Source organism: Nelusetta ayraudi, unplaced genomic scaffold (assembly GCF_046127955.1).
Source record: "Nelusetta ayraudi isolate G7.1 ecotype Tasmania unplaced genomic scaffold, CSIRO-AGI_Nayr_v1 ptg000026l, whole genome shotgun sequence".
Taxonomy (NCBI): Eukaryota; Metazoa; Chordata; class Actinopteri; order Tetraodontiformes; family Monacanthidae; genus Nelusetta; species Nelusetta ayraudi.
Genome location: NW_027466076.1, coordinates 11,432,501 through 11,458,148, shown reverse-complemented (window position 1 = coordinate 11,458,148; position 25,648 = coordinate 11,432,501). Strand labels below are relative to the sequence as shown.

Here is a 25,648-nt window from a genome sequence, read left to right as displayed (position 1 = left end):
TTTAGCTTTAGCAACAGTTTTCCTGCAAGGTAGGCCTAATAAAGTGGCCAGTGTCTATTTATCAGTGCCATTAAAAGAGAAAAAAATCTATTTAAACTCTAAATGACAGCAAAGAATGCACTTATTGTAAATAAAATAACCTTTGGTGGTTTCCGATGCATTTTTTTTTTTTTTTTTTTCAGTTGCACGTTGTGTGCTAAACACGAGCCTGAAAACCTGCATGTTTGCATTCAACATCCTCATGTGGAATCTAAAAAAAAACAAACAAACATAATAATAACAATAATAATAAAAGGAAACAAAGCAAAAATGGGCGTGACGGTGTCGTCACTCTCGAGCCGTTCGTTCGCCTCTTCAGTTCACCCGGGATGAAACAAATGAATGTTTCCATTAGTGAGTCCTGGAGTGATTAACTCGCCGTCCTTTCCTGCCATTACCATTTCCATTTTCCAACTGTAAATCAGCAGGGCCAGCGTCCCATTGTTACGCCTTCACCTACAAGTCACAGAGTCGCAGTTCATCATCCGACGCGTCGTGTCGCAATCAACTCCTGGGTTAAAGGACTGAACTGGAAACACAGTGCAGTTCTGCGCATCCATTAGCAATAACTCATTCAATACGATATATATTTTTTTTTTTCTTTGTCCTCCAATGGTTGGCCGCCATCGCGGTGGTTACGTTTCAGTCACGCAGCCCACAACACAACGTTAATCGAAACAGTTTTTCATCGTTAAACCCATTTTTGTCTTCATCGGTATTTGGACGGATTTCTGCCATCGGTGTCGTTGTCCAGCGTCCAGCAGATAAAGATCTGAGCTGAATCGTCATGGTTGTGCAAGTCGATTGGCTTTCACTCAATTGAAAGTTAACCTTGTTTTTGCCTCTTTAATTGAAGAAATTTCCTGTCAAAAGTGTGAAGGTCAGAGCTCGTTTTAGCGGCAACACGTGCAGCTGGCCTGAGATTTTACTAGAAGGCTTGTAAAGGCTGGAAACGGCGCCGATGGAAATAGAACATATGGCACTTATAGACAAAAGTTCTAAAATAAATAAATAAATAAATAAATACAAATTTGGCACCGCTGTATTGCAAACAATAGAAAGTAAGACTTCGCATCGCACTGTGTAACTAGCTCTTGGCCAAGTGTCAGTTTAATCTGAAGAGAAGCGCCACCGCAGACGCGTCTGTCCGCAGAGAGTGTTGAGTTGCTGTAAGATCACACCGACGGAGGCATTTAAGCGGCGACACTCAGAGGGCGGCATTAGGAGGCTGCTCTCTGAAACCCAAACCAGACGCTCCGATCTGTCTTCTCTGCGGCCCCACACGATTTTAGAAGACACACACACGCGCACACGCACACGCACACACACACACTAACATGCTCAACGTGTCGCACGGAGTCCTGTCAATTCCCAGATGGTGACTGTCGTATTAGAACAGCGAGGCCTCAGAGTTCTCAGGGAAAAAGAGTGATTTGCAGCTTGCTCATGTAGTAATCGACTGTGTTGGCCAAGCTTTTTCACCCAAAACAAGTAATTTGACTCTTGCACAGCTTAGCTGTTACTGTGACGTAGCCAAGGAAACTGAGTATGGGAAATGTTACCAGAGTATAAACAAAATAATTATGTATTTATGTTTTAATCTTTAAATCTTTCAGTTTTGAGTCTTTTCCTCCTCGAAAAACCTGCAATTTTACGATTTTGAGGTTCTTATATCCATTCTAAGTCCTTGCAGATGTTTCACAATAAAGGTTTTTCAGGAAATAGGAGGAGGAATTTGCCTTCAGGACTGCAGGACAGATTGTTTTTTACATATATGTGTATGTATATATATATATATATATATACATACACATACTGTATATTTGGACATGGGAACTGTCTTGCTCAAATCTTCTATATACATTCACACTCACGGTGCAAATTCATAGAACGGATCATCTTTAAAGGAAAAGCTCCCCCTACTTATTTTTCCCCCATAAAACAACAACGGAATAAAAGAGCAGTGGGCTAAATTAAAGTCAGGCATGGTGAAATTAATTCTACGCATTAGTTGCCCGCCCGTTAACTACCAGTAGTGGGTGGGTGGGAAGTGCGGGGGAGGGGGAGGGGTCCCTAAAACAACTTGTAATTGCTACCTGGAGACAGGCCTGGCTGCCGCTTAGCACCCCCCCCAAAAAAAAAAAATCCATTTGAGGCTTGATTGACGTTAGAGAGCCTCTAACTGCTCTCCCGGGACCCCCGCACACAGCCCGCTTTTGTCTGGCCATTAGAGCCACGCTCTGGCCATGATGTCATGCAGAGTGACTACAGAAAGTCCCATCAAAGAGCAAAAGCAGCAGAGTGGACTTTAATTGCGCCGGCGCAGGAAGGAGGCGAGGGCCAAAGGCATCCCCAGAGCGTGTTGTGCCTCGGTCTCCTAGTGACCCCGAGACCACAACACGGCGCAGCGCTCAGAAAGCGGCACATGACATCACCGCTGTCGCTAATTTCATAGCCCATTACGGCCCCACTGTTCCATTTCATGCAAAGCATTTAAACGTTACGGGAGCCGGTTTTGCTTTACGGGTTAGAAAAATGGGAGTTGGTGGCGGCGGGAAGAGGATTTAGGATCCATGCCCCGCATGAAAAGGGAAAAAGGTTGTGGGGGCGTAACTGTGAGTCACTACGTGTACATGACACTCGAGAAAACAGAATTATCGCCTTAGTCGGATTGTTATCGGACAACTGAAGTGCATGTAAACGCGTTGGTCCGACTAAGATCAGAGTTTGAGAACTACGATTGGAATGGGAGAACTTCGATTGAGGCACCCAGATAATGCGATTGATTGGAATTCAAAGTTCTCCCTCATGTATACATCTTAGTCGGAGTTCAACTGGACAATGCGTGTGCGCATGCGCCACACACCCCCCTCGCTGGCGTCTGCCCCTGGAACAAAAACATTCAAGACACGAGCCCCTTCAATGCGTGGCGCTATTACGAGTTTGTGTATGACTGAGGACACAACCGAGAACATTTTCATTTCATTTGAGTTCTCCAAAAAAAAGTGATGCTCTGTGCTCTGTGCAACTCGGCAGTTCATACAGGACAATGGTGCTTCTCACCTGGAGTGGAATTGGCACTGAGTTGCTTCCTGGAGGCTCTAAACAGCTTCACAATTCCACAAAGTTGCTCAAATGTTTTGCGCGTTATTCAGAAATGAGTTCAAAACTCTTCCATTAGCGTTGTGTTTTCTACTTCTATCTATCAACACAATAAAATGAGTCGGTAGATACATTTCATTGCCTCTACTGAAGCTCCATACACTACCATTACAAACCCTCTCCCACCAGTCTGTTTTGCGAAGAATGAAGGGTCCTGATCTCTGCCATGGTGACGGCACCAAGTGTAGAATAGAAGACATGGATTTGCTGTAGCCCTCCAACAGCACACAGCGTTTTTGTCTGCCTCTCCAAATCACCATCGGTTTCCTTACCGAACCGCTGCTGCGGCCGCCGTCAGCGGATTGTCAAAAATTCACATACATACACATGTTACTAGTGATTTTAATGAAACTAAAGCTGAGGGAAACCAGTTGTCTCAGGCAGCCCGAATCAAAATACTCGAAGAAAGTGGTGCTAGCTGTGAGTCTCGGTGGCTCAAGGAGTAGAATGCTGATAGATAGCGCTCACTACAAGTGTACATTTGCTGTGGTAGATGTGGGCTTTGACAGTAAAATCGCCGGTAATACGTTGTGTACGTTTGTGAATCTCTGACCAATCCGCTGAGCTCAGCTGTTCAGCTAGGAAACTCGTTAATTTGAAGATCAGTGCGAACGCAACACCGGCGTTCTATCACGCTCCAGTTCTTTTGTTTTTTGCGACGAAAGAGGTTAATCGGAACTTTAGACACTGAAAAGATTAACGTCGCCCCCTAGTGTGGCGGAGGGAGACGCGTTCCCGTCAATAATTCGATTTTCTCAGCTGCATGTAAACTGGGACAAGGAGAGAAGTACGATCAGACGAGAAAACCGAATTATGAGATTAGAACTATGAAACTGCATGTTAACGTAGTCAGTGTATCAGCGGACAAACACAAAATTGCCTCTGGGTTTTGGGGGCAGCGTGCACGGTTTGACTCGGATACCAGCGGACACAATGTATCCGTGGAACTGACTCGCTATTTGTCGTCCCCGACAACAGTGTTTTTCAACCTTTTTTCAGCCACTGCACATTTTTTACATTGAAAAAAAAAATCCAATGGCACAGCAAATAATAAGCCTTTTTAGCCTCATACTGACAATATAGTCTTTTCATTTATTTATACCCACTCAGTGTGAAACCTGGGCCTGTTTAGATGCACACAAAGCGGTTATGCTAGAGGGAGGAAAATAGTTTTACATTCCTTTTAAAGCACAGACAATCCACAATGGAATTTTATCATTTTTCTTAGACTAATTAAGTGAAATTGGATCATTTTTTTACAGCACACCTCACATTATATCACCGTGAGCCGCGGCGCAGTGGTTGAAAAACGCTGCCCTAGAACAGGGGAGGTACGAGCAAAATTCTTTCACGTTTTCACCGCGGCTTCCTCCACCAGCAGCGTCTCAGCTGTGCCTTTCTGACCGCGAGAACACGCCCGGCGCGAAGGACATGCAGAGAAAATGTGATGCACCATCAGGACTGTATTACAGAGAAAAAAACCAAGAAAACAAACAAAACTGAAGTGAAAAACTGTGGTATGTCTGTGTGCCTGAGACAGAGGAGGGAACATTGTCTAAGATGGAAGTGTTGGCGGGTGATAAAGGACTGTCTACCCTCTACATGTGGTTTTGCTTTCAGAGGCTGGAGGACTCTGGTGAGGAAGGGAGAGTCGCTCATCTCGGCGTGTGTTGTCATCACGTCGTCAATAATGGTCTTTGATGTATGGTTGGGACCCCCCCGCCCCCTTCCTCGATTGGCTTTTAATGGGTAATTTGAAAGTTGTGGCGAAATGCCGACGAGGTTATCAGATCCCCAGATGGGTCTTAATGTGTGTCACACTACTCGTGATTGTAGTATGGTGGCTGAGTGAGAAATGTTGTTGGACCCGCAAAAAAAAAAAAAAAAAAAAAAAAAAGTAGAAAAAGGATATCCGAGATCGAGTTCAGATGTTTGTGTGGTTCGCCCAGGCCGGGTCTCATTTACAGTTCCGGGCGGGCGACGAAGCCGAGCTGCAGCCTTGTTTCAAGTAGGCTGTTCGTGGAGGCAAAAGACGAGTGTTGAATGGAAGTGACGTGGGCCGTCTGACTCAAATCACGTCTCGGCAGAGGCGCTGCACCCTGCAACCACAAGTCCCCGCGGCCACTTTTAACCTCCAACATGAAAAAATAAATAAAAAACAACAGTCTCCACCCCAGCTGGGTAACAGTCAGAAGCCTCAGTGGGTCATGATTCAAATATGGGTAAGAGGTGCTTAGCTTAAAAAAAAAAAAAAAAAGACGTTTTTTTTAGCAGGTATAAAGTGTAACCCTTTTAAGTATTTAGCCTCAATTACACCGCTCCCGCGAAATACGTTTCATCCGTAATTAGGGGCTACCATAAAAGAAAAACATGGGGGGCGGTATGCAGCCAGTGGTTCAACCACCAATTATGGAAATGTCACAACAGGCTCTTAAAAGTGGTGGAACATAAATTGTAAACTACATCAGGACATCGCGACAAGCCACGCTGGCAAAACAGTCGGCACTGCCCCCTGCAGGACGTACTGCTTATCTTCTCCGACGTAAAGGAGGCACGGAGAAGGACAGCGAGGGAAATAATGTCTGGGATGGATGGATGCGTTTACGTCTAGAAATGGAGTGCAAATCTGACTTTACATGATCTTCTCCCAGCTGTCTTGGGGCGAAGGCAGGGTGACACCCTGGACGAGTCGCCAGTTCATCGCAGGGCCACAAAGACACAGACAACCATTCACACTCTCATGCACACCTACGGACAATTTAGAGCGTTCAATTGACCTCACATGCATGTTTTTGGAGTGTGGGAGGAAACCAGGGAGAACCCGGAGAGAACCCACGCAGACACAGGGAGAACATGCAAACTCCACACAGAAAGGTCCCAGGCCCGGAATCCAACCCACGACCTTCTTGCTGACCACTGCGCCACCGTGTCGCCCCAGGGAACATACACTTAAACATTATTTACCCTTCAATGGTTCCCAAACCTGTCGACGACAAGTCTATTGAATTGTACGTATATATGAACACCCCCTCATGCACACACACACACACACACACATACATATATAAGTATACGTATAAGTAAAAAGGTGCAGTGATTAATTTCAGACACTCCAAAGAGACTGTCAGCACAAGCAGTTGTTATAATAACGTGTTTAAGGAGACAGATTATTTCAGACGAGGCAAAACCAAAACAATGTTCGGGACCCAAACATCCAGCCCGCATACAAAGCGCGCTGCTGTGGGACGGAGCGGCGCGGATGAAAGCGCCGGGAGTAGAGAAGAGAGCAGGAGGATCGACCGGAGCGAGGGCGGGAGGAGTGAAGTGGGGGTGGGGGGGCGGGGTGGGGGGCAGTGGGGCTTTCTAGCAATGAGAGATTCTGGCCGCTTTCTGAAGTTGCCCCTAATCCACTCTTAACTCCATTACATGTGGGACACCACCGCGATAAGGTTGACAATGGCGGGGAGAGCCCCTTTTCAAAAATAGCCCCGCGCTGCCGAGGCGCTTTAGCACATATAACAAACAAAAAAAAAAAGGGAGGGAGGGGAAGTCACCACATTTTGGGGAGGAAACAATTTGAATTTTTAGATACAGCTGCAGACGAGAAACTGGGCCACTGCCGGCTTTGATGTCTTAATTGTGCGTTACAGTGGATGCGTGTGTGTGTGTGTGTGTGTGTGTGTGTGTGTGTGTGTGTGTGTGTGCGTGTGTACGCGAGGGGCATATATATTTCTTCTACTTTTCTTTCTCCCCTACCCCTCCACCGAGGCTTATTGATGGAACAAAAGCGGCAGAGACGTGGGGGGAAGAGAAATGGATACGATGCAAAGACGACGCGAGACCTTAAAGATGCGACGGGCTGGCGCGACGAGGAAGCCTCGTGATAAGGCAGCGAGGGAGGAGGGCGGCGGAGCTCGAGAGCCGCCGGGTCCCAGCCGAACGGGCCTCGATCGGCGGGGGTCAGAGCCGGGGGGCCCTTTTGTCCGCTAGCTCCGGGCTTAGCGACACTGACACGCCGACTGGCAATTTTCCCGAGCGCGAAAGACGAAAACGTGCCGCCGCTTTGTCTCCGTGATTTGCGAAGGGGTCACTGTCATTCCGGGTGGATTTGGGGCCGAGCGTAAAAGGCGAAAGCCTAACGGTTGTATGTGTGGTGGGTGAGGGCGTTGGTGGGGGAGGAGATTGCTTAACATGGAGCTGTCGAAATTCTAAAGGGGGGAAGCGATGCCATCAAATTTTTTTTTCTGCGTGCGGGGAAGAGCTCCGTCGGACCAGCGGGTAGCTTAGCGTAGCATTGGAAAGAAGTGGGGACTGATCACTGTTGTCTCTTGACGAGCTCGGCGTAACCATTTCGGAGCCGGTGGAACGAATCGACTCATTGAGCAGTCACGCGCTTCAATGAAACCCATTAACTAGTTGTGTTTTTGCACAAAGTGTCGGGTAATTGGGGGGAAGGGGGTTCAGCGAGAAATGATGTCAGAGACCAGTTTTTTTTAGAGGCGAGTCATTTCCCACAATCAAAAGTGAGATTGTGGTATTACTGTGTTCATGATGAATTTTCAAATCGCTGACCTAATTTCCCCTGTCAAGACAGCTTCCAGTAAATATCTCACCAAACTCATCAGCAGGGTAAAAAAAAAAAACACCCAAACATAGTACAGCAGTTTCGTTTTGTAACAAGAGAGACAAAAACACTGCACGTGTAAAAAAGAAATAAATAATGAAACTGGGCCCAGTTGGTCGCTGGTCTCACCTGAGGGCTGATGCTGGCGCAGTAGCCCATGCCGGGCGAGTTCATGGAGTGGGGCCCCATGGGCGAGCTGATGACGGAGAAGGGCGACGCCAGGCCGTTCATGGGCGAACTCAAAGTGCTGATTGGAGAGTGGAGGGAGCTGGAGGGTCCCATGGAGGTGGGGCTGAGCAGGGACGGGTGCATCCCTCGGTGTGAGGTGGGGGAGCCCAGGGGCGAAGAGGGTATGTGGCCCGACAAGTCTGCCAAAGACAAAACACGAAAAAGAACATGTTTAAGTTTTTTGTTTTTTGTTTTTTTTTGTGACTTGCGTGATGCGTTTTCTGCACTGGAAAAGTAAAACTAACGGCCAGATCCACAAAGAACGGAGCGCAGCGGTAAATTGCAGCGCCCTTTACGGTTGTGTACGCAAAGGTCTTTTTGCTGAAGACACGCAAGCACAAAAAAAACGCCCAGAAATGCGGCACCCGAGGAGTCAGAAGCGCAAATTGCGCTCCAGTAACCTGACCGCGACAGAGATCGTCAGATATTATGACCTTGGTGCGCACCTCAATCACCAGAAGTTGCATTTTTCTGATGGAATATTTTATTTTTGTTGGTGTCAAAACAACACGGACATTGGCTTTCTCCTCAACTCGGGCCAAGACAGAGACAGACAGTCGCTCACGCCTCTCCAAACATCCCCACAGCCCCCGCGCACAGTACACACACCTATCCGGGGTCTCTGTCATCCTCTTAAAGTTGGCAGTATGACGGCTTCGCCCATACTAACAGCAACAGGAACATTAATAAACAGTGGAACACAAAATACAAAACTGAACACACGTCAGGAATGTTACAATACGAATACGCGTGTGGTTGACTGTGTGGCGACGACGAACCCGAACCTTCGCATAATTGTAATTAGTCTGATTTCAAAGAGAAACCCTGGGTCGGTTTTTTTTTTCTTCCCCGGGGTCGGAAGAAAGAAATCGGGGCCATATGGACGAAGCGCCGTAACGGTTAAATACTTTACCCTTTCCACCGAAAAAAAACCTTCCCGTGTGAGGCAGGACCTAAAGTGCCGATCGCTTCCGCGACGTCCCGCGTCCAATAACACGGTGACATCCCGCTAATTTCAGTGGAACAGAGGCTGTTCCGCTATTTTTGGGAAACTTGAACTAATTGAAGGGTTTCCCCCGACCGAAAGCTGCTGGCGGCAGGAACCTTAAAAAACATCTGGCGCACTGCGGTAAATGGCAAGGGAATTACACCTCAGGTCCAGGAAAATGAACCATTGGGCCAAAGACGAGAGAAAAAAAACAAAAAAAAACACACACACTTTGGACAATTGAATCTTTAACGATCGACCTTTTGTCAAAGAGCAAAGTCCGGCAGCGCTTGGCCCGGCCTTCCACGCACACATCCAGGCCCTGTCGGCGAGGGTGATGCAACACCCTGGTTTGGAGGCTGCGCCGCCGACTCCCTCGGCCTGTCTGTCCGTCTGTCCGTCAGCACGACCTTTCACCTCCCTCGTCATCATTTCTGCCCTTTCTTCTGTTCACATCTGAGGCCCCATTGTGAACATCTCGGCTCCCCACCTCCATCCTGTCTCCTTTGATTTCCTTAGATTGTATTATTATTTTATTTTTTTATATATATATATATGTATATATATATATATATATATATATATATATATATATATATATATATAAAGACGGACGAACCTCTCGGGAGGCACACAGAAGGTGTTGTGAGGAAGCTGAGGCACCAAAGACTTCTCATCTTCTTCAATTCCTGCCACTGGCTTTCGAGAGGCGCGGAGGACGACGCCTTGATTTACAAAAAAAAAAAAAAAAGCGACAAAGAACTGAAATAATAACCAATGAAAAAATGAAAAAAAAGCATAAATAGTGAATCAAACGGACTTCCCAATCCGAACTAATGTGGGACAGGTTCATATTTCCCTTCATTTAATCTCATGTTTGCTGGAGGCTGACAGCTGCTACGGAGCGGCTCCCATCCTGCCCCTCCTAGGAGTGCTCTGTCCCGGCGTACACTCTTGTACCCTGCCCTGTTTTGACACTCCGCCCCTCCTCCCCCTCCTCCGTCTACTCCCCTCCTCCCCCCGCCGCCTCCCGTGCTGCGAGGACAGGCGTTACATAACGAGCGGCGGGCCTGTCGAGGAGGCTGCTCGCTGGGGAGTCGCCGGGCTTCTGCCGGCTCGCGCAGAGCGGGAAAGGAGACCGACCGACCGCTCCGCTCCGAACGCCTCCTTCACGGGGGAATATTCAACGTTCTGGGCGCTTTACCTCTTTGCAAAATGCTGCAACGCACAAACAAACAAACACACCGGGGGGAAAAAAAGAAAAAAAAGAAAAGAAAAGGAGAATCTGCTTCTGCTCGTCTGCCATCTCGCGAGGACGGCGACCGGGGCGCTTTGCCGCACATCCTGGTTGACTCACGAGCGCATCCTGCATGAATGAATGCACGTGCACGTGCACGGGGCCTCCATCCTCCTGAAAACAAACGCCCATCTTTCTTCATAAGGGGCGAAACCACACAGCCTGCATCGAGATGCATTAGATCAGCGTTTAATCTCCTCCGGCTGCTTTATTTTATTTTCCTCCTTCATCCCTTCCAAACAAAATCACCAAACTCATGCCGCTCCCGCACAATACAGTAAATAAATAAACCAATAAACAAATAAGAGCTCTCCCAGATCCAACAATTCCCACAACCCCTCCGCCAATTGGGCCTTAATTCAGGCAGATAAAGGGAGCTGGCGGTATTAGGGCTGCCAATCTGCCATTGTGGCTCTCACCGGGGGAGGAGCTCAGCCGAGTCCCGGCAAGACCCCCCTCAGAGAGGGATGACAGAGACAAGCTGGGAGGCGGCTCACACTGTTTATATCCCCCCCGACCCCCCACCTCTCTCTCTCTCTCTCTCTGGAGCTACTCGGGTTTCCCGTTCTCAATTTGTTTCGAGTTGAGGGTGGAAAAAATGTGTCGCAGGAGCTGGAAAAAAATCAAATCAAATCAAATCAAATCAAACAGAAGTCTTTCAACATCTCGTCACCGAACCACTCGGCAACCCTCGCCAATCAAGCTGTGCGAGCGATCGTACACGAGCACAGACCAGTGTGTCTGTGTGTGTGTGTGTGTGTGTGTGTGTTTATACTTGTTGGATTTGAGTTGCCAGTGTAGGATTACAGCAGGATGAAAAAGACTCTGTCCTAATCCTCCCCAGAGAGGACGGGAAAGGAGGGAAGTGAAAGGAGAGAAGTGGAGAGGAGAACGTGAAAAAAGAGAGAGAGAGAAAGGGGTGGGCGAGGCAAAGGCGGTGGGGGGGGACGCCGTGAGGGAACGACATGCCTGCAGACATGCCTTCATGTGACCCTCTCGTGTCAGATCTTTAAACTTGAAAATAAAAAAAAAATAAAAAAATAAGAGGACGACGTTCAAGAAGCTCATCGCAGCGGGAGAGGAAACAAACAGAAAATGCGGAAATGCAGAGCGGTGAATCATCCCAGGAAGCGGCGGTGGCAGCGGCGGCAGCGGCAGCGGCAGCAGCGGCGGCAGCAGCGGCAGTTGTTGTTCCTGCGTGTCGATGTGAGTGCACACTGCCGACTCCCGAGGCTGCAGACTGTCGCTTCCGAGCTCTGTCGTCTTGCAGTCTCTTGCTGTCAATTGGCGGAAAAAAAAAAAAACCCGGCCGCGACACAAAAGCACAAGCGACAGCTTACAAATAGGCAAATTAGAGCCTATCACACCAGTGGGTGAAGAGCCCCCCCGCCCCTCCGACCTTCCCTTTCCAAGCAAGGCTCCGACGCTCCTGACAGCCGGCCTTCTTCCTCTGTGGGATCAGGCAGGGCCGCAGCGCAAAGGAACTGACAAACTGGGCGCAGAGGGAGGATAAGACGGACGGAGCGAGAGGAAATAAATGCCTGCTTATCAATCCACAGTATCTAACTATACATACTGTTCAGTAAACTCTCGTATGAAGTTTATTTCATAGCTGCCCACAATGAAAAGCATTGGCGTTGAACAAAATCATTTTTCAAGTTTCTGAAACGGTTAAAATGCCAGTATGTAGAAATAGTTTTTTTGTTTTTTTTTAAATGCATAAATATAATCATGACTGTTTTCCAAGAATGTTCAGTATTTCTGTTTCACAAAAAAAACAAAAAAAAAACAACTGTGAGTATGAAGTGAAACTGTACTTATTCACTTGCATTTGTGTGCGTAAAAAAAAAAGAGTTTTTCTGGATTAACCTCTCATAAACGCAGCGACCCGGATCAAATCCAGGTGCAAAACGAGGAATTCAAATGACTATTTAGCTGTGCCAGTTTGTTCTTTGCCAAACAAAAAACGATAACATGATTGACGTTAAGTTTCCTGTCTTTGTGGCGGGTGATCCAATAAATTCGAGCTTGACTTTCATGAGGTATTTCATTCAGCGTATTTAGCGAGCAGCGGCTTGGGCGAGTATCTCTAAAGAGAGAGTCAACGAGTTTGAAGTGGGATCCACTTTTACACGTGATTTCAATCCCCGCCATCAATATCGATATGTATTGATCCCTGTCAGCGGCTCTCGGGACGCACCGTCGCACGCGTGCAGCCCAGAAAGAGACGGGGAACAGATGCCTCCTCCGTCCTGCGTTTTTGTTTTCAGTTTCTGGAGTTGAGTCGCAGTGACTCAGCTCGCTGCTGAGCTCATGCTGACTCCTCTGCCACCAGCGGGAGTCGGGGGGGGTGGGGCGTCATGCATTATAGATAGACGGTCCCCGGCCACCCTGGGAGCCGACCAAACCTCCGAGGCCGCAGTCGCCCTCTTCCAGATTTAGTCGCTGTACGCGCTTTTTTTTTTTTTCCCTCCTCAAACTACTGAAAACATTGCGAGACGGAGAAGACAGATTCCGACCGACTCTCTATTATTCATCCAACAGTGCCACAGTGGAGATTTAGTGCAGCGTTGGAGCTCCATGCAGCAGCAGCAGCAGCAGCAGCAGCAGCAGCAGCAGGGCAGCTTATAAATTGGGGTAAATTGCAGATGCTGTCCTGGATGCTAATGCTAATTTTCTTGTGTCTTTGAAACGGCAAAAAACTTTTATGTTGGAATCGCGATTAAAGCACAACTTCAATTAAAAAGTAAAATAAAATTGGCAAAAGTTGAGTGGATGAAGTGATGAAGCGATCCATGATGCGCGTGAGCGGAACTTCTTGGACTTCTGAGGCCTTTCTTTTCAACAATTGATCTGAGGCGACGGCATCCTCTTTATTATTAGCCGGGATAGTTTAGGAGCGGCACGGGCATGTTTTATACTTTTTGTTCCTTCCTTCCTTCCTTTTATTTTTGGAGGAGGGGGCGCGCACGCAACACCAGAGAGCGCAGTCTGGCTGACATGTCGGTTATTAGCATTTCTCCGGAAGAGACGAGCGGAGGGGTTGGGGGGTGGGTTAAGAAATCCAGGAGATTCATTTGGTTCATAGAAAACTGAAACAACAGCTTCATTTTTTATTCCTTTTTTTTTTTTTTTTTTTTTTTTTTTTTAACATTGATGTCTAACATCGCCATGACGACAGCAGGCAGATTTCTTTTTTTTTTTTTCCCCCCACCCCTCAACCTTTCATGAGCTCCTGTGAGCCTGTGTTTCTGCTCACGCTCCCTCAATTACACCATTTCAAATCAGCCTCTTTTTTTCTTTTGGCTTCGGCAGCAGCGTTCCTCTCCGCGGGCTGAACGCACTCGGCGTGCTCTCGTCAGTTTGTCTGTTTGTCAGCTCCCTGTTTGAACGCGCTGTATAAACAGCGTTATCTGGCAACCAATTAGGGCCCTGGCGGCAACTAGCGAAGGGCTGATGTGTTTACTTTGCTGGGAACAGGCGGCGCTGGCCATATCGGTGGAGGATATACAACGGCGGTCTTGGATGTTCGTATGTTTAGAAGTCATATCTCTAATATTCAAAGGAAAGTCTGGTTCCCTCACAGACGGCTGGTTTTTGCTTCACTCAGCTATTCACTTTGCAAAAGACGACTAATTGCTGTCGACAAACTCAAGGCTCAAGCACAGCCACCACTTCCAGTAATCCATACTGATTTTTGTTTTCTCTATTTCTCCGCTATAAGCATAAATGCAGTGCACATTTACTCTAAAGAGCAGGTAAAAAAAAAAAGTTGTTTGCAGAAGTTTGTTTTTTATTATTTTCACTGTATAACTTTGGGCAATGCTGCTTTTCCAGACGTGCGCCGCACCTCCATGCAGTTAACGTACAGAGTAAATAAATCAAATGGATTCAAGGTTGAACTCGTGTCCCCAAAAATCTGTTCCAACTGATCAGAAGTCTGCTGAGAAAACATTTCCAAACTTCACCTTCACACTTTCATGACCTGCTGCTTTTTTTCACCTTGTTTTTGGTCGGATCGCAGCAGGTGTGTGTGTGTGTGTGTGTGTGTGTGTGTGTGTGTGTGCAGCCACCCCAAGTTGACGTATATTAAAAGGCGCATTAACTATTCAAAACCCCGGTGCTAAGCTGTGTAAACAGTCTGATTAAAGTCCTCTTTTGTTTTTCCAGCCTTGATGGCTGGTTTGTTAAACGTGGAAGCTCCCCGTTTTACGACAAAAACGCACAAAAAAAAAGAAGAAAGAAACCGATCGCAAGACAAGCGGATGAAACGATGCAAGCGACATTAAAAAAAAAAAAAAAAAAAAAACGACAACGTACGAGCGGATATAAATAGCTGCGATGTGATGAGCACCTCTGGGGGGGGGGCCAGAACATCACAGCCTCACTTCACGCACCAGAGGGCGTCCTGCGAAACCGCCGCTAAACTCCCTACAATCCCTGCAAAAAGAAAAGCACCTGTCAGATGCCCCCCCCCCCCCCCCCCCCCCCCCCCGCTACTGCCGTGTTACTGTAAGCGACGCGATCAGACGGGGCGGCCGCATCTCTGCAGCGCCTGAGCCTAGCTAGCTAGCAAGACCGCTATGTGCTCGCATCCGCTTTCCAACCAAAAGATGCATGAGCAGTGAGTCGGGGGGTGGGGTTTGGGGGTGGGGTTTGGGGGGTACTTAATGTGAGATAAGAGGCAAAAAAAAAATAAAAAAATTAAAAGACAGACACAAAACAGGCCACCCGTAATTTCACAGTAGGTGGGCCGCTAACAGCCATCATTTGATAGTGTTGATCTAACCCAGTTCCTTCTGCCTGCTGAAATAACTGCCCTCATTAAAGACAACCCCCCCCGCCCCCCCGGCACCCCCACCGCTTCACCCTTTCTGCCTCTTCTTTTATTTTTCCTGCCATCTTAATTAATCGCCCCAGTAGTGTGTGAGTGTGTGTATGTGTGCAAGTGCCAGACCCCCCCCCCCCCCACCGCCCAGAACCTCCCCATGGGGCCGCCGCCACCGCCGCCCCTCGGTGACTCTGGAGTGTCTGAAGAGGCCACGGAGCCGCGGCCGCTGGTGGCGCCGCGCCAGCAAAGCCACAGATTACAGGCGCTATTGGGAGCTACTGTGCCTCGACCGCCAGTGCTCTGATCTGCTGATATGGCCTAATTGTTCTCTTTAGCCCAGAGGTGATAAGGGAGGCCCGGTCAGTGCCAGCCGTCTCGGATAGCGGCGCTGAGCGAGCGCCCGAGCGCGAGATGACTGCGGTGTTTGTCGGATTGTGTGTTATAAACGCTGCGGGATCTCGAAAGGAAAAGAAAGAAAGAAAGAAATGAACAAGAAGAAAATGCAAAGGCAGCAGAGGCAGTGTTCTTTTTTTCTCTGTTTGCGTTCAGGGTCGCAGCTCATAAGAAAGCAAATTGATTCAAGGGAAAAGATTCTTCACAAGTTAAAATAGGGACAAACTTTCAGCAGTTCAAGTCTTTGCAAATAGATATAGATATAGATATTTCCTGCTTTGACACACACAAGCAAGTCCTTTAGAAACACACTCACTCACTCACTCACTCACTCACTCGCTCACTCACTCACTCGCTCACAGATTTTGTCACTTAGTGTCCAAGTACCGCTACTGTTTGGTCATTGATTGTGTACTCATACTTTACAAATGATGAAGTGTAGTGTACTGGCCAACCCAATAACTAACCCGAATGCAGTAAGTAGCAGAAACATGTATTCGTGCTAAAGGTGTGTGTACTTGTTATAGTGTAACCGACTATTGAATGACTTTATCTAGAAGTTATTTTTAGCACTTTACTACAGAGTATTTATACTTTCTATGTAATATTATATGGACTTGCCTGTGTTTCTTACAGATGAAACTTGACTTTCTGAAGCATGAATCGTGAATTTGTTTCTCTGAACTTGAACGACTCACTGGAACTGTTTGCTGAGCACCTTCCAAACAAGCAGACTAGCCGTCCTCCCGGCCGATACGGAAAACGCCACGGCCTGCAGACATCTCAGGCTCAAAATACTTTTTTTTTTTTTTTTTTTTTTCGACGGAAAGTCAATCGAGCGGCGGTGCCAGGAGCCCCTATAAACAAGGCCGATATTGTGTCGCCGTGGAACGAGGCGCTGGACGCGCGTACGGGCTCGCTCCGTCGGGTTGCCTCGCTGTTGCAGCATTCCTGCGGCGGCAACTCTTTTGTTTCGAAAACGAGCTGCGACGACGGCTGCGGTCCGCTGGCGGGCAGAACGCCGCGCGAGTTCGGAAACGCCGTCGGCAGTTTGAGCTCGTCCACGCTGAAGGCGTCCAGACGCGGTGGCTGATGATGGGAGGAAGAACTGCGACAAGTCGAGACTGATTTTAATCAGCAACTCCCGAACTTCCAAGGCCGCCGTGTCACTTCCCGGTGCGCGGATAACCAGCGGGCCCCTGCACACATCCGCAGCACGTAGGAGGGAGAAAATTCAACTTGGGGAATATATTATAGGTTATATAAGAGCGGATGGCGGCTGCGGCGGCGGTGAGCGCGTCGTGCTGCCGCTTACATCAGGAGCCGCGGCTGACAAAAGCACACTGATCAAAGAGGCGGCGTGGAGTGATAATTACATCTGCAGCCTGTGGAGAGTCTCCCTGCAGAGGGGGATTACAGGCACACCGCAGACTCCTCCACCTTCTCCGGGGTTTTTATTTGTATTTTCCGCAACGCAACTGCTGAGCAGGTTGCAATAAGCTTGAATGCGGTGCGGGAGAACTGTTTTGCCGCCCCCCCCCCAACCCCATGGCACCAACGTCATCGTCAGCGATGGTCAGCAACAGCATGAGGGTTACAAAGCAAAGGGCGGGACTGTATGAATTACTGAGTCTCCATTTAAATTTCATTTATTAAAGTCAGCCGTGCTGTGAATTCATTTGCAAAAAGATGCATAAATATGTGCAGGCACACCGTTCTGTTATCATAAATCACTTTAAGCAACAAAACAAACACACAAACACACACACACACACACACACACACACACACACACACACACACACTTCCAAATAAATAACAGAAACGTAAATAACAAAAAACTATCGTGAAACTTAAGTCACTACGTTCATTAAACTTTGGATGGTAAACTGAATGATTAATAAAAGACAAATAATCAAACTTTCATTAAACTGTTTTCCTTCTGCACTCATTTTTCCTGCTTGGCACCGTTGCCATCGGTGAAACAACACGGCCTTTAATTCTGACAATACGTGAACACCTACGGCTCCGTGAGCTCTTGTGGGGCTGCGTACGATGGAAAACCCACGACCCACGACTGCACACCGTCATTCAGCTCCAACCTTTTCATTAAGTTTGCGGATGACACCACCGTGACGGGCCGCATCAGAAACGGCGATGAGACGGCCTACAGGAACGAGGTGAGTTGTCTGGCCATGTGGTGCATTGAGAACAATCTTTGTCTGAATGTGGATAAGACCAAAGAGATGGTGGCGGGACATCCGGAGAAAGCCCACCCAGCATGCCCCCCCCTGTCCATCAACGGTGCTGCAGTGGAGAGGGTGAGCAGCGTCAAGTTCCTGGGTGTACACATCTCCGGAGACCTGTCCTGGAGCACCAACACAGAATCACTCGCCAAAAAAAATCCCAACAGCGCTTAGAAGAGCCAGAGCGCCGACCCCCACCATGCACACCTTCTACAGAGGAACCATGGAAAAGCATCCTGACAAGCTGCATCACTGTGTGGTACGGTTCCTGCACCGTGGCCTGCCGAAAGACTCTGCAGCGCACCGTGGGTGCAGCTTCGGAGGATCATTGGTGTCTCTCTCCCTTCCCTTCTGGACATCTGCAACACTCGCCTCACCTGCAAAGCCATCGGGATTGTAGGCGACCCCACCCACCCATCTCACAGTCTCTTCAGCCTGCTGCCATCAGGGAGGAGACTACGGAGTCTCCCGGCCAAAACCACCAGGCTAAAGAACAGCTTTTTCCACCAAGCAATCAGGAGGCTCAACGCTCTCCCTGCTCTGCCACCCTCCATAACCCCCTCATTGACAAACTCTGCCCACCCACCCTCACACACACACACACACACACACAGACTATAGACTATCTCCCCCTAACTGCACTACACGCACTACCTCACCTTACTGTCAATACTTTGTATAGTTTATCTTTGTCTATTTTAATCCTATTTTATTTGTTTTTATCTTTTATTTTACTTTTCTCTGCCTTGCACCGGGGGTCTGTGATGATCGAAATTTCATTCATCATGTCATATGTCGAGTATGTGTGATGTCTGACAATAAAGTTGAGTTGAGTTGAGTTGAGTTGAGAAAAGGCGAGTCGGGTCGACTCGGCGGGGGCCTCGAGTTTGACAGAAGTGGCGCCAACGATTCAGGCCGAGACCAAGGAAGATCGAAGGTGAGCGTGACACAATCAAACACAGCGTCAGCACAAGGTTATCGAAATATTGATTACGCACGCACACAGCGGAGGGGGGTGGAGGGGGGGGGTTCTGAGGCTTCTGCCGCTGCGGCTAAATGGCTGAAATAACGTCGGATAAAAACGCCATTTGTCGAGCTAATTAGCCGTCCGAGGCTCCGGCACTCGCCCCCCCCCCCCCTCCCCACCCAATACTGACGTCAATCAGCTTCTACGCTTCCACGCGCGGGCTCCCGAATCAACGTCCTCAACGTTCAGCAACCAAAGGCTCCGGGTGGCGTAACCATGGAAATGCCAGGCAACTCAGATGCTCCGATTAAGTCGTGCGCTGGCGAAACTCTGGGAGCGCGGCGGCCGCTTCGCTCTCAGCGACCCGGCGTCTCTCACAGGAACGCAGCAGGTGAAGGCAGGAAAACACAGAGACCGCAAAGAGGAGTGGAAAGCCAACGCCTGACGGCAGCAGCGACAGTGAGAAAAAAATAAGAGTGCTCTGGCATTGGCTTTTTTTTTTTTTGTAGCCGTGATGTCGGCCAGCCATTACACTATCTCATCCCTCATTTCTCTCCCCCACAGCTGTACTGACGCCAGGACTTTCCGTCCTCAAACAAAATCTCAGCTTCCTCTTTTTTTTTAAAAAAAAGAAAAAAAAAAAAACTCCCTAAGCCGCGCTGGATTGCCAGGGTGTGTTTTGCATTCGCACGTCCCTCAATACCTCAGGAAACTGCGGCGTCTGAATGGAATCTGTGTGAGTCATGACAGGTGACAAAGAAAATGATGGATCTTTTACCAGTCACCATCATCTGGATTTATTTATTTTTATTTTTTTAAATGAATCAATTCATTGTAATGTACCTCCAAGGTCATTTGTTCACATTAGTTGTGCTTGCTGGCCGAGGCCAAGCGTCGATGCTGGCCATTGATTTTAAACCACATTTTAGGAACGCACATCATCAGCGAGTGCTGCCCCGTGTACGATTGCAGGCGGAAAAAAAAATTAGTCGCTTATTAAAAGACGCGGATGTGAATCTAAAGGATGCGTGCGCTCACTTTCTCAGCGGCTCGTTAAGAGCGCGGCTTATAAATACTGCCGTCTGCGGGGACTAATTATGTCAGTTACTGAGAAGGCAAAACAAACACCGGGATGAAAAATCTTTGCACTTTGACGGCTCGTTCGAGGGGGCAGCCGCTGTCGGGAGGCTAAATGAACTCGGAAGCCCAGCAGCTCCCCCGGCCGCACACGCGGCGCCGTGGACCGGGCCCAAGACAGATGTGACCATGGCGTGCACTCGGTTGGACAGCCCTTAAATAACTGGGAGCTGTTCCCATTGACTGGCCGCTGGTCATTACTGGCTGATATTTAGTGAACGGCGATAGGCCGGTGGCCAAGAAAGAAAAAGAAAAGAAAAAAAAGGCTGATGGGAAGGTCCAATCAGATGCTGGGAAACAGCTCAAAGGTCAGGCGATTAAAATATGGCTTGGTTTATGATTTTTTTTTTTATATATTTGTAAAAGCTAAAATGAACTGCGTAAAGAAATACATGAATAAAAGTGTACACTCACAGTACAGTAAAAGTAATTTGGTTTTCCTACCCTTAGAACGGTTCTCATGTCTTTAAGAATACATTATACACATCAGGGTCTTGCTACTGGTTAGCTGTCATCTCGCACTTCAGGCGGAATTCCTTCGAGAGTTGAATTTTGTCTCTTCTTGGTTCAGTTTTGGTAAGTTTTGCAATGCAGGTAGACTGACATCACCGAGGTGACACTTTGAAACTGGGGGGGTCCCGGGTTCAATACTGAGCCAGGTGCAATAAAAGAAAAAAAAATACAACCTCAAGGGGGCGCTCCGTGCGTGTCCTCCCCCTAACGGGAGGGAGGTGGAGGTAAAATAGTAATTGCCAGCAGCAAGCAGCCGAAGAAGAGATTAGCCTCAAATCCACCGGCTCGCTCCAGCAGGACTTCCTTATCAGCCGACTGGCTGACCCCGCCGTGTGCAATCACTACTGCGATCGGAGCGTCCCCGGTCGCCACCGCCGCCGACACGAGCACGTGCGATCTGGGACCGGCGGCTCCGTTTCAACTGGAGACCAAGGAAGCTGGTTCACATTTAGGTTCCCGGGACAGAGAAATAATAAATTATAATACCAGAGGCTTTTCTCCCAGTCGAAAAAGCCTGAATTTATTGACTACATTACAAGCCTTTGAGCCCTCGTCTTCTTTCTTTTTTTCTTTTTTTTTTTTTCTTTTTTGTTCTCCCCTCCTCCCCCTTTGATTGTTTTTCTTCTGCAATGTGCCGGTTCGTTTGTAATGAAATCCAAATGGAGAAGGTTCTGGCTGCCTGCCATAAGCTGAATCTAGCTTCTTTCCCCCTCCCCATATTTTCCCTCTTCTCCCTCGGGGGGGAACAAGCCCGAGATAAAGGCAAACGGGGAGGATGTGTGGAGATAGATTGATCAATAGATGGCCGCGCGGAAAGAAAAGAAAAAAAAAGGGGGGGGGGGAGGGGGAGGGTGATTCACGGACAGATAAGAGGGATCCAAACGGGCAGCGCGCGGAAGGGAAGGTGCGAAAAACTCTGGGAGAAAAAGCCAGAGGGCCCTCGGGGGCCAGTCAGGGAGGAAGATGGGATGGGATGGCGGTTGGGGGGGGAGGGGGTGGGGGGTGAGGGGGTGCGTACGGGGGGCGATGGGAAAGTATGTGTGTACGTGCTGCAGGAAGAGACAAGAGGCCGGGGTGGGGGTGGGAGGGGTGGGGTGGCGGGGGGGGAGGGACACGTGCCTCGATAAGCAATGGATGTCCCAGCGAGCGTGTGTGTACGTGTGCGTGCGTGTGTTCTTTTTTGCGAGCTTGTCACTGGAGAAGTGTACTTTGGATCGGCGCATCGGCTCGCAGCAAAAACAAATAGCCCCCGAGTCCTGCAGGGCGGATGGACCCGGCGGCCAAAGAAAATAAACCCAAAAAATTCATGAAAATACAGTCGCGCTGACTGATGAGGCTCAGGCTCTCCCGCCGCCCCACCCCCCCGACACACACACACACACCACCACCACCACCACCACCCGGCCACCCATGCGCCTCCACCCGACCCTTTCTCTTGTTGCACAACTGCGTGGCGACTCAGTCTGGGACGTACAGAACAAAGTCATTATTGGTCCATTATTTGAAAAAAAAAAAAGAACAAAAACTCAGAAGAGAAATGGGCTCTCCGAACAGCCTGTGCCTACAGCCCAACCTCGCTCCAATAAATACTTTGTCAGGGGGGGAAAAACATAACCTGAGTATTGACTCAGTGGAAATAAATCTCATTATCGAACTATTAACGTGTTTTGGAAGCTTCATTATTTCGGAAAAGCGAGACAAGCCTTTAGTAGAAATAAAGGAGAGTTTGTGTGCCTTGAACCTGGAGGGATTTTTTAGCAAGAAGCACAATAATTTTTTTGGACGTTGCTTTTGGCTCCGTTCTTTTATCTTATTTAAAGAAAAGGCCAAAAACATTAGGTTGAAACGCCAATTTAGCAAAACAGGATGACCCCAAACGTGGCTCCGCTAAGCCAGGGCTGACAGGCGGTACATCTTTTAGACCTACATCAATGAACGATCGCAACACGCTGAAAGCCCGCGTTGAACATTTTTTCTTTTTCCAAGAAGATTCCGTATCGAACGAGGACGAGGATCGCTCTCGTTGGGTAGCGGGCGTTTTGCGCGCTCTTTACCACGGAGCGGCGGCAGGAAGGTTCGGTCGATGAGTGGGAGACGGCGCCGACTCGGAGGACGTGACTCCCCGCTGAGCGGCTCTCACGTTGAATTTCTCCCATTCTCACTCTCCCCTGTCCCTGTTTCCCTCCGTTTTCATCCACACCTCTCCTCTCCTCTCCTCTCCTGCCCTATCTGCTCATTATAGGGACTCCCCAGAGGTGGGGGGATAATCCCAGTTCGGCACAGCCCGTCTTTCATGTCCTGGGAAGACTCGCTGGCTTCCCTCTCCTCTCCACTGATAACTGCATTAGCTTCCCGGTCGACTCGTTCCGGTCTCTTCGCTAACTCCCGCCCCTGTCTTTCATTTGGCCGCTTGCGTTTACGTTCGTCTCCACTGTGAAGCCCGTCAATTCCGCAGGGGACGCGACTAGCGCCTTCCGCCCGCGTCTAGATGCAAAAGATGCGGGGTGGTGCTTCTGGGAGGAAGCATGCGCCGCATATGTACCCCGCAGCTTGGCCGACACTTGAAAACCAATCTTTCGCTTGCAGTTATTCTAAATTGATTGCATTTTTTTAATAGCCAATCCAATCCAGTTGAGTCTAATCCATGTGTTTTTCATTTGCGACTGACTGGCTGCCATGTGGGCCCAAGAGCGATACTGCAGCCTCAGCGCTTTCCCAAGATTTCTGCAGGTTCTGCTTATTTGAAAAAGCACAACGATAAACAGTAAAACAAGAAAATGAGATGACGGCAGTTTCTACTTGACACTCATGCACTTCTACCCTGCTTCGTTTCAAGTGAGCATGTGGCGGCTAAGCGTTGCTGTGAGAGGAAACGCACGAAACAGTTCAACTGCAAAAAGACTTGTTGAATTTAGTAACCACTGTGTCGCAAGTTTATTTTTTTAATTATATATGGATATATATATATATATGGATAAGTATTATTACATTAAATGTGCTTATGTCTTTTGAATTTTCAACTGTTTGTTGTATTTATTTATTTTATTTTTTCATCGATTTTCTGTTAGAATTGAATTATTTGGGGTTTCAATTCAAGTTCTATTCAGCTATTCCCTGGTCGGAATGTTTTTCAAGAGATAAGTGAAAACGTTAATGAGGTAGCAGCTCCAAAAAAAATCACAACCGTTCCAATTAACGATTCCGCGAGTAATCTGAGTAACTTGATTACAAACAGTAACCGAGGAATTTCGTCTGCTTCGAGGCGTCGTTTAGTTCAATTCAAAGCTGACCTTTCGCACAGACTCTTTCTAGTGTGACACAACGTGCTTCCGTCACAGGCCATGCGCCCAATGCGAATTGGGAGAAGATGGAAGCGGTCTTTTGGGCAACGGCACCGGGGCGGAGGCAAACGAATGTTTCATCCGATTACTAGATGAATTGTTGGAATACTCAATAGAATGATTGATTGCCAAAATATTTGATCATCACACTCGGTTAAACGCGAAAAAACGTCTCTAAAAAAGTGAATATAGTCAATTGCAAAGAAAGGGAAAGTTTGCTGTTAGATCTTTTCAGTGCTGAACTGGAATACCTCTGACAGCCAAGATTTCGGATAAGAAAACACAAGTAACAGTTTCAATTTCTCAAAGGCAACAAAGTGACTCATTTTTCCACAATTTCCCGGCTGAACAATCATCCCCTTAAGTCCCATCGTTAGGTTGACGCTTTCCAAGAGGGGGAGGGGGGAATCCCCCAGTGATGCAATGAAGCGGAGCGGGTTTGCTGCGACGTTTGCGCTGAGGAAAGTCACTCTGTGGAAGGCCGGATCCCTGAGATAGAAATCCAGATTCTCAAAGCCGGCGCCCCCTGGCGTGTTGGGATTGGCCGCTGGACAAGAGGCCGAGGAAACGCGGCTGTTGTGATTGGCACGCAACAGGCGGAGGCTTCAGGAACAGGTGTCGCTCATTGGCCCGCGTGAATGTGCCCATGGCGGCGGAGGCCCTGTGATTGGCCGATGAAGGCTCCGGAGGGGGAGGGGGGGTTCAGGGTGCCAGGCGTGGAGAACGGGGACCACCTGGAGATCAGGGGCCTCGGAGGGTGGGCATGACAGCCGAGATCTGGACAACAGTGCGCAGCCAGTCCGCCCACTTCCCCTCTCCTCCTCCGCGTCCACTGGCGGCTCTCCAACAAACACACGCGAAAGAGGAGCTCAGATTTTCCCAACAAGTTAAAGTGTTTCTATACGTGACGCATGCGGCCAATGAAAACGAAGGAGTTGAAAGAGACAAATGCAAATGAATTGTCAACCTTAGATGTCTGTGTGTGTTCTGTTGTTTTTCCTCCCCCCACTCCCTGGTCCTTGACCCACACTGTTGACCTCACAGTCATCAGCTTGACACTCTTCGGGCCGCGGTAAACAATCTGCAAACTATATTTGGGGCTCATCATCAGTCTTGAATGACCTCTTAAGAACCACTGAACCGAAGTCACACAAGATCCAGCACAATTTTTTTGAGGTAATAAAACAAAACTTGTTTGTGTGTGTGTGTGTGTGTGTGTGTGTGTGTGCGTGTGTGTGTGTGTGTGAGAGAGAGAAGAATCACTGCAACCAACAGTTTGTTGATCATAGAATGAAAGAGATCCAACAGGAACAACGATAACAATAAGAACGATAGAGGGTACTGCGCTAAAGGGAGGTCATTGACTTTAAATGCCTGGGCGCATGGGTCGGCTCCACAGAAAGGGACATTCAAGTGAGGCAAGCACTTGCCCATGGAGAGCCCTTCATGGTAAGACCGGTGTGTGGAAATCCAACCGCACTTCAAGATCAGTTTCTTCTCTGCGACCGTCGAGTCCGTTCTCCTCTACGGCTGTGAGTGCTGGACACTAACACTACAGAATTCCTACCAGAGTGTTACGCGTGGTGCTAAACACCAACCAGGACAAGCACATCACCAACAAAACGTCTGTAGGGGGGCATTACGAAGTGTATCAGAGAAGCTAGCAGTAAGGAGGATGAGACTAGCAACCAAGCTTGTACTGTGGGAAGCAAGGCACGGGCATCCAATCGAGAGGACCTTCCTTTGTGGACGCACTAAAGAAAGATGCTGGCGCAGAAAGCACAAATGAGTCGGTCGACTGTTTGGAGAACCAATGTGACTGGAGACGCCCGATGGAGGGCTCGTCTGACGACGCAGAGAGATCGAAAGCGGCTGCTTTGAG

At 48.4% G+C, this 25,648-nt stretch overlaps 1 protein-coding gene across 2 annotated transcripts in view; it reads right to left on the bottom strand.

Annotated features, from left to right (window-relative positions):
- rxraa (retinoid X receptor, alpha a) overlaps nt 1-25,648 on the bottom strand; it is a 104,765-nt gene that overhangs the window by 32,144 nt on the left and 46,973 nt on the right. For both annotated transcript variants that reach the window (XM_076029837.1, XM_076029838.1), the window contains exon 3: nt 7,955-8,193. In XM_076029837.1, the coding sequence (XP_075885952.1) occupies nt 7,955-8,193 (239 nt within the window). The remainder of the gene's footprint in view (nt 1-7,954; nt 8,194-25,648) is intronic.